This window comes from Galeopterus variegatus, unplaced genomic scaffold (assembly GCF_000696425.1).
Source record: "Galeopterus variegatus unplaced genomic scaffold, G_variegatus-3.0.2 Scaffold46, whole genome shotgun sequence".
NCBI classification, from domain to species: Eukaryota; Metazoa; Chordata; class Mammalia; order Dermoptera; family Cynocephalidae; genus Galeopterus; species Galeopterus variegatus.
Genome location: NW_007726157.1, coordinates 490,168 through 498,847, shown reverse-complemented (window position 1 = coordinate 498,847; position 8,680 = coordinate 490,168). Strand labels below are relative to the sequence as shown.

Genomic DNA, 8,680 nt, shown 5'->3' with positions numbered 1-8,680 from the left:
GGTGGCGGTCCCTTGCCGGGAAAGAAAAAAAAAAAAAAAAAAAAAAAAAAAAAAGATGGCTAGATTCTCTTCCAGACTGCGAAAATTAAAATTAATCTATACTATGGTTGAAATACTACATACTTGTTTATAATCAAAACAAGCAAACATCACTATGGAAATCCCAAGGTGAGATGGGGAGCACAGGGAAAAGATCCATTTAGACAACTTAGATGATTTAAATTAGTACAAGATGGTTATTCTCTATTTTCTAAAGAAAGCATACATTTACATACAAATCCGTATTCAACATAACAATAACATTTCTAAAATACAGAACCCCCTTAACCTAAAGAGATATGCCACAAACCTTTGTGTATTAAAAAGTGCATCGTATAAAAATGATTTCATTTTTATTACAAGAAAAAAGATTAGGGGCCGCCCTGGTGGCGCACTGCTACAGTGTGCCACTTGGGAGCGCGGCAGCGCTCCCGCCGAGGGTTCGGATCCCACATACAGACCGGTTCCCGCTCACTGGCTGAGCGAGGTGCGGGTGCAACACTGAGGGTTGCGATCCCGTTGACGGTCCCGGTCCGGTACGGGCGTGACACTGAGGGTTGCGATCCATTGCCGGACACGAAAAAAGACAAAAAGGAAAAAAAAAAAAAAAAAGAAAAAAGATTAGTCTATTTTTGAAAAGGTACTATTTACAAACCTCATTCATTTTTTCTTCAAATTCAGCCAAAGCCTTAGAGCCTTTCTTTTTCTTTTCTAGTTGCTCTTTCACTTCTTCCCTTAAAAAATCAAAGGTACAAATAAAATTTCAAGCAATTTAAATTACATGGATACTTACAAACAACAAAAATTTCATAATCTTTTCTAAATATTTTAACACACCTCCACTCTGACGTTAATACATTTCAAGTTTCTTTGTTTACTATCATAATAAAGCCTATCAAATAACACTAATCACTCCTCTTCTAAACATGGATTACAAGAGCTAATGCACCAAACATCTGAGCTCTTATATACAACGGGCACTATTTTACATATATTTTCATTTAATCTTCACAACAACCCTGTGAAAAAGGGTAGTATCTACCCCCATTTTACAGATAAAGAAACTGAAGCTTGGAGACGATAAGAGATCTGCCTAAAGTCATAAAGTTGGAAATTTCAGTGCTAGGTGAGCTAAGGTCTCCTTGACTGAACTACTGTATTCTATTACTAAAGCACCCATTTTATGAGGTACCAGACATGCTGTGCAAAGAGTTAATATAACATGCCTAAACTGCTTATTCTTAGAAAGCCCTGATTATGAGACTGGCCCTGAGTGGGCATCTGGGAACTTGGACTTTGCAGGTTTCTGATGATTCCCTGATAAGAGCAGCTCCGGGAACTTGGATTTTGGAGGGTTTTTATCATTCCCTGATATGAATAGCTTGCTCACTGTGCCTTAACTGTTTGTAGAGACAGTGTAGTTTAGGCTGAACACCTGCTTTCCTCCTAGGAATCTGAAATTTTGGCATGTGACAGGCAGAGGCTAACCAGCCTCTAGTAAAAACCTAAGCACTGAGTCTCTAACGAGCTTCCCTGGGGGCGGGCTGGCTGGTTAGCTCAGCTGGTTAGAGTGTAGCCTTATAACAAGGTCACAGGTTCAGATACCTGTATCAGCTAGCTGCCAAAAAGAAAAGAAAGAAAAGAAAAGAAAATGATCTAATGAGCTTCCCTGATTGGCAGCATCTTACATGTGTTTTCACAATTCCTTGTGTGCTTTGTATGATTCCACTAGGAAAGGATCCTTGGAAGCCTGTGCCTGGTCTCCCCTGGATTTCACCCTATGAGCCTTTTCCTCTTGCTGACTGTGCTTGGTACTCTTTCACTGTAACAAATCTTACCACGACTATCTGCTGAGACTCCTGTGCATCCTCCTACAAAATAGCAACCTAAGGTTTGTTTCAAAGACCTCTGACACACAGGTAATACACTTGTTTCAGCATTACCCCTTTAGAGGTCATTCCCTCTCCCAATTTTAAAGATAAAATATATTTTGTTTGGGGGTAATTTATTTTCTGGTATGCTGCAATGGTTAACAACAGCACTCATGAACACTGCAAGAAGCAGACAATGCTTACTTCCTATTTAACTTAAAGTAAGGATTCCCTATTATATAAATAAGAAGGTATTTCAAAAAGTTCATGGAAGGACTTGTATTATCTTTTAATTCCATTTTTCCACAAACTTTTTGAAGTACCCTCACATAAGTGCATTTTTCAACCACAGTAGCCCAGCTTTCAGAGGCACTTAGAAAAATTTTGTTGGTAACAACTCCAAAGCTTGTCATATATCACTTCAGTAGTATGGTATTAATAATACAGAAGTCATACAAAAAAATACTAAGGCCCGTGTTATTATGCTTTATTTACAAAAGATCAGAGTCACTCAATCAGTTTTTCTAACTCTCTGAAAAGCCAGCAGATAAAACTAGAAACAAAGCTGAACACTATCCCTCCTAACACACCTAGTTGTGCCTCAGTAAAGGGTAAGATTATTCAATCCCACTATTTTAAATAGCTCAGAACACACTGCAAGGCCAAGATCTTTTAGACACCAGAGAACAGAGTAGCATGAAATGGTTACCTGGCAATGCTTCAAGTATATTGGGTGGTCGGAAAAGTTTGAGAAAATGTTTATCTCACAGATGTACATGTGTCTCATACATTCAAAAGAAAGCATATGTCAAATATTACTACAAAAAGTTACTTAAGCTATCTGGCAATTGCTTAGCAATCAATAAAAGTTGTAAGAATAAACTTTAACAAGTTTATAAAAAGCTTATAAGCAGGTAAATTGTTTCAAAAATACCAGGTAGGCCTTGGTCGATTCAGATAATCCTGGATTGTTGGCCCTGAAGACTGGATTGGACCCCTTGATCTGGCCATTGCTATTGGGTTCATGTAGGCCTTGAGGAAAGAACAAAAATTTATTCCATTAAAGTAACCGTTAAAAATGCAAAAGTTAACTTACTCATCAAGTAATCTTTATTATAAATGCATACTACATCCAACTCAGCATGAAGAATCTGAGTAACCAGCTTTCATCATAAAAAATAAATTTAACCCTCTATTCAGCCTTGAAAGTTTGGGAGATAACTATTATCGGTATTTCATAGGAAATGTGCTTTTTATCAGAGATTTGATGAAATGATAATGACACCTCTTACCTACTAATGGCTTTATACTACTCTCTGCTAAAGCCCAATAAACCTGAAAGGGTAATAACACTATGCTCACTAGCAAATTAAGAAACTCAATTCCAAAGAAGTTAAAAACATCTAACCCTAAATTCACTGCGTATTCAACTGTACATTCCATCTCAGGAAGTACTGTGCCATACTGATGGCAATTTTATCTGCGAATTGTTAATATCAAAAATTAAATAATACCCAGGCAACAACATAAAAATAGATAGGACTTCATCAAAATTAAAAACATTTGTGCATCAAGGGGCACTATCCAAATCATGAAAAAACAATTAACAGAATGGAAGAATATATTTGCAAATCATATACCTGATGACAGATAAATATCCAGAATGCATAAAGAACTCTTATAACTCAACAACAACAAAAAATCCAATAACCCAATTCAAAGATAGGCAAAGGTCTTGAATAGACATTTCTCCAAAGATATGCAGTAAATGGACGATAAGCACATGAGAAATTGTTCAACATCACTAGTAATTAGGGAATTGCGAATCAAAACCACAAGGTGCCAATCTACACCCGTCAGGATGGTTATTACCAAAAAAACAGAAAATCACAGGGATTGATAAGGATGTGGAGAAATTGGAATCCTTGTGCGTTGCTGGTGGGAATGTAATATGGTATGGCTGATGCGAAAAACAGTTTGGTGGTTTCCCAAAAAGTTAAACACAGAATCACGTGATTCAAGAATTCCACTTCTAGTATGCACCCAAAAGAAATGAAAACAGGGACTTAAATAGATACTTGCACACAAATGTTCACGACAGCATTATTCACAATAGCCAAAAGGTGGAAACAACGCAAATGTCCATCTATGGATTAATGGATAAACAAAATGTGGTATAAACACGTATGATAAAGGTAAGCAAAATGAAAAAAACTCAACCACAATACTGCCACTCCAATTCAGAGAACTGAATTAATTGCTCTTATGTAAAAATTCGCAAATAGTACAGTGGGAATTTTTCATTCTAATTTTTAAAAAAGCATTTCAAAATTTACCACGTTTTGGGCAGACCCCGTGGCGCACTCGGGAGAGTGCGGCGCTGGGAGCGCAGTAGTGCTCCTGCCGCGGGTTCAGGTTCTATATAGGAATGGCTGGTGCACTCACTGGCTGAGCACGGTGCGGCCGGTCTCATAAAAAGACAAAAAAAAAAAAAAATTTACCACGCTTTACAGTTTTCAAATTTTCTACCCTATATCTTAAAAGTACATTAACATTTTTATGTGTCTTAATGTCTACTGTCAAACTACTTGGCCAAAGTACATACCAACCTATCTTACTTTTGCTTTTCAGAGGAACATAATAGTCAAGTAGTATATTCACATGCTAGGACTACTAATCACAGGCAATTTATAGTACCAGTGTTAAGAGGTATTGTTGAAGTAACAAGGCTTACATTTAAACTACTGACCATGGAGGACCGGCCCGTGGCTCACTTGGGAGAGTGTAGTGCTGATAACACCAAGGCCACGGGTTCAGATCCTACATGGGGATGGCCGGTTCGCTCACTGGCGGAGCGTGGTGCTGACAAAACCAAGCCAAGGGTTAAGATCCCCTTACCAGTCATCTTTAAAAAAAAAAAAAAAAACGAAAAAAAACTATTGATCATGAAGACTATCCTCAATCTGCTTAAGTACACTCCACATAGCTTCATAATTTATTTCAATTATAATAGCAATATTTATTAAGTGCATCATACCTGCTAGGCTCCATGCAAAACACCTGATAGTCTGTGCTCTTAATCATTAAACAACAATGCTTCTTTTTACTATACACAACAGAAAGTTTTTTTAAAACTAAAATAACTGCTCTATAGAGGAAAAGGCATTTTTCACTTATGCATAAGTGTGAAAAATAATGCTCCTAACAATAAGGGGGTGAGGTGGTTAAGCGTTAGTTAAAATATAGAAATTGTGCTATTTCTTGAAACATCTCATTGTGACTTAATCATTTTAAATACTGTGACCTTGTAGATCGAACATGCATATATTCATAGAACTAGAACTGTCTGTGGCTCCAAACTGCTGTATGAGTTTGGGTAACAGAAAACTATTTGTTTTTGAAAATCAGAATGGCAGGAGGCCCATGGGACAGCTCAGCTGGCTAGAGCTCAGCCTTGTTAACACCAAAGTCATGGGTTTGGATCCCCATACTGGCCAGCCACCAAAAAAAAAAAAAAAATCCAGAATGGCACATTGGACTCAAGGGGATATGTATATATATATATATATATATATGAGCAGATACAAAAAGAGCAATGTAGTAAAACTGGTAAAGACAAAATGTGCAGAATTTCTTTGATTACCTGTTTTTATCTAGAGGATACATCTATTTTGGAGAGCACAAAGTGACAGAAAAGAACTTGAAGAAAACTTCAGGAAAACCAGAAGCAAAAAGGGTGGAATCATGAACTTAAGGGCCCTTTTCAAATCCCAAGGATTAAAATGTTCAGTTAAAAAAACTATTTGAGAATGCACCAAGAGTGAACCCTAATGTAAACTATGGACTTTGAGAAATGATGATGTGTCAAGGTAGGTTCATCACTTGTAACAAATGTACCACCCTGGTGCCAGATGTTGATAAGGGGGGAGACTGTACATGTGTGGGGTATAAGGAACTCTCTGTCCCTTATTTGCTCAATTTTGCTGTGAACCTAAAAACAAATATACTTTATATTTTAGTTTTAATTGTTCAAACTGAAATTTAATGGCTGTGTTTTTTGGGGGGGAACAATCCTATCATCATTAAAACCATGATTTTAGTGACTGGCAGGTTAGCTCAGTTGGTTAGAGCTCGGTTCACAACACTTGAGCTCAAGGATTCAGATCCCTGTACCAGCCAGCTGCCTAAATAAATAAATAAATAAATAAATAATAAAACTATGATTTTATCATCAATGTAAGAAACAACCCAAAATGTTTTCAGCAATAAAAAAAAAAGCCAATATTTTCTGAGACAAACATTCATTTTGTTACCAAAAATCCAGAGTTATGGCTAAAAAGATCTAAAAAGATCAGTGGTTGCACCAATTACAGGGGAGGGAAAAATGACAAGGCAGAGCACAGAGGATTTTTAAGTCAGTGAAAATACTCTATGATACTATCTATAATGATGGATGCTGTCATAAATTGTCTGAACCCATAGAATGTACAACACTAAGAGCAAACCCCATTGTAAACTGCTGACTTATGGGTGATAACATGTCAATGTAGGTTGATCAATTACAACAAATGTACCATTCTGGTAAGGGATGTTAATGATGGGGAGGCTATGCACATGTAGGAGCAGGAAGTATAGGGGTTATCTCTGTACCTTCCTTTCAATTTTGCCATGAACCTAAAATTGCTCTAAAAAAAAAAAGGCCTTAAAAATATCTAGAGTTATGATGTACTGAACTGTTAGATGACACAAGTTTTGGTCCTAGTTTAAACAGTCCCATCTCCTGTTGTTTTCTATCTCTTAAATTCATGTTTTCATTCCCACAATCTCTGAAGTGCCGACAAAATGTTACAGAGCTCTCTGTGCCATGAGAGAGTATCAAAAGCAGTAAGTAGAGCCCAGACTTGTTACCAAAACGATCCAGTAAATGAAGCTAATTTGATAAGTTTTTCAAATGGTTTAAAGGGATGTGTAAACCAAAACTTTTTTTTTTTTCCAGTAAAATGAAATATTTTAGGTCCCTGTACAAAATTGCACCCAAGGTCAGGTGATTTCTAAACATTTAAGGCCCACAGGCATTAAAAGAGCCCAAACCCTCCTACCACTTAAAACCTAAGGATGCTCCAGCATAACACCATTTCAGCTCTATGATAATCAAGATACGACAATGTGTAACCTGCAGCCAAGAGAAAAAAACATTCTTCAATCTCATAATCAAGGTTCACTACCACTGGGGTTCCTACACATTTTCAATTATGAAGACTATAAAAATTAAAACAAGTGTTTTTAAGATGGCAATGTCATCACTTCATTAAAAATAAGGCTCATTTCTCAAATACACACAGTATCGCACAAATAATCGTTGAACAAAAAAGCTAGTATATTAAATGTACAGACAGTACCCAACTTAGGACGCTTCGACTTAAAGTTTTTTGACTTTAAGATAGTGTGAAAGCAAGACTCATTCAAGTACCCATAATTTTGTGGTTCTCACTTTCAGTACAGTATCTAACAAATTACATGAGATATTCAAAACTTTACTATAAAGTAGGAATTATGTCAGATGACTTTGCACAAGTATAGGCTAACGTAAGGGTACTGAGAACGTTTAAGTGATGCTAGGCTAAGCTATCATGTTCGGCAACTTACCTATATTAAATGTACTTTCGACTTAACGATATTTATTTTCAATTTACCATGGGTTTATCGGGAGGTAACTCCATCATAACGTGAGCAGCATCCGTAGTACATGAGCTTTAAGCGTATTTTCCTCATTTTGCTGCTCAGTGGTTAAAACGGTCACAGACAAGCCCAGGAACTGTCAGACTGCAACCTAATCTTACTACTTTTACCCTGTGTTTACAAAGCCCAACCAATCTGATTCATAACCCGGGCTTTTCCAACCAACCCCACCCCCCCAGCGATCTGGAATACTTTCATCCCATCTCCACCCGGCAAAAGTACCTTTTCTTTTCAATGCCCTCAGAACCCCGAATACCTCGAACACCAGGTGTCATTTCTTACTCTTTCAGCTATGAGTTATTCATACATCTCTTTTATCTCATTTACTCGAGTAGTAGTGACAAGCCCTCGTTCGGGTATCTTGTCTTTTGTGGTCCAACTATTCTGCACGGTTATGGATAACAACGATCCCCTTTTACAAAGGAAGAGACGGAGGCTCAGAGAAGAAAAGTAACTAGTCCCAGGTCACCTGACTCCCGAGGAACCAACATTCCAGTCTGAGCCAGACTCCACAGCCAACTATTTTCACGCCACGCGTTCCTTTGCCAGGCAGCCCTGGAGACACCAAGGCAAACGCTGCGATCCCGGTTCTCAAACGGGAGCCCTCCTGTCGCTAGAGTCGGAGGCGCTGCTGGTCCCCGGAACAGGGCCGCGTCCGAGGCCTCCGCTCCTCCAACCCCCCCCTCCCCCCGGGTGCCTGAGAGGAGAGGGGCGCGGCGCGCGGGTGGGCGAACCTGAGGAACCGGCCAGCCCTGGCAGCTCTAAAGTGGACGCTGCTGGCCCGAGTGTGGGAGGGAAGGGAGCCAGGGAGCAGTGCCACAGGGAGCGGCGGGGTGCGGGGATGAGGAAAGGCGAGGGCGGGGGAGATCGCTGGGGACCCCAAAGCGCCAACCGCCGCGCGGCGCACGCGCATCTGGGACCGGCGGAGGGTGCTGGGTCTGCGGGCCCCGAGTCCGAGCGCCGCCGCTGGCCCTCTGGCCCGGCGGGGAAAGACGAGGGCTCCCGCTCTCCTGCCACTGGGCCTCTGCTGT

At 39.4% G+C, this 8,680-nt stretch overlaps 1 protein-coding gene across 1 annotated transcript in view; it reads right to left on the bottom strand.

Moving 5' to 3' along the window:
• Nucleotides 1-7,922, bottom strand: part of LOC103590213 (protein FAM133B-like) — a 26,630-nt gene extending 18,708 nt beyond the window's left edge. The window contains exons 1-3 of the mRNA XM_008572409.1: nucleotides 7,604-7,922; nucleotides 2,845-2,942; nucleotides 695-773 (exon numbers count right to left, since the gene is read on the bottom strand). Coding sequence (XP_008570631.1) covers nucleotides 695-773; nucleotides 2,845-2,942; nucleotides 7,604-7,633 — 207 coding nt within the window. The 5' untranslated portion in view covers nucleotides 7,634-7,922. The remainder of the gene's footprint in view (nucleotides 1-694; nucleotides 774-2,844; nucleotides 2,943-7,603) is intronic.
• Between the last annotated feature and the right edge of the window lie 758 nt (nucleotides 7,923-8,680).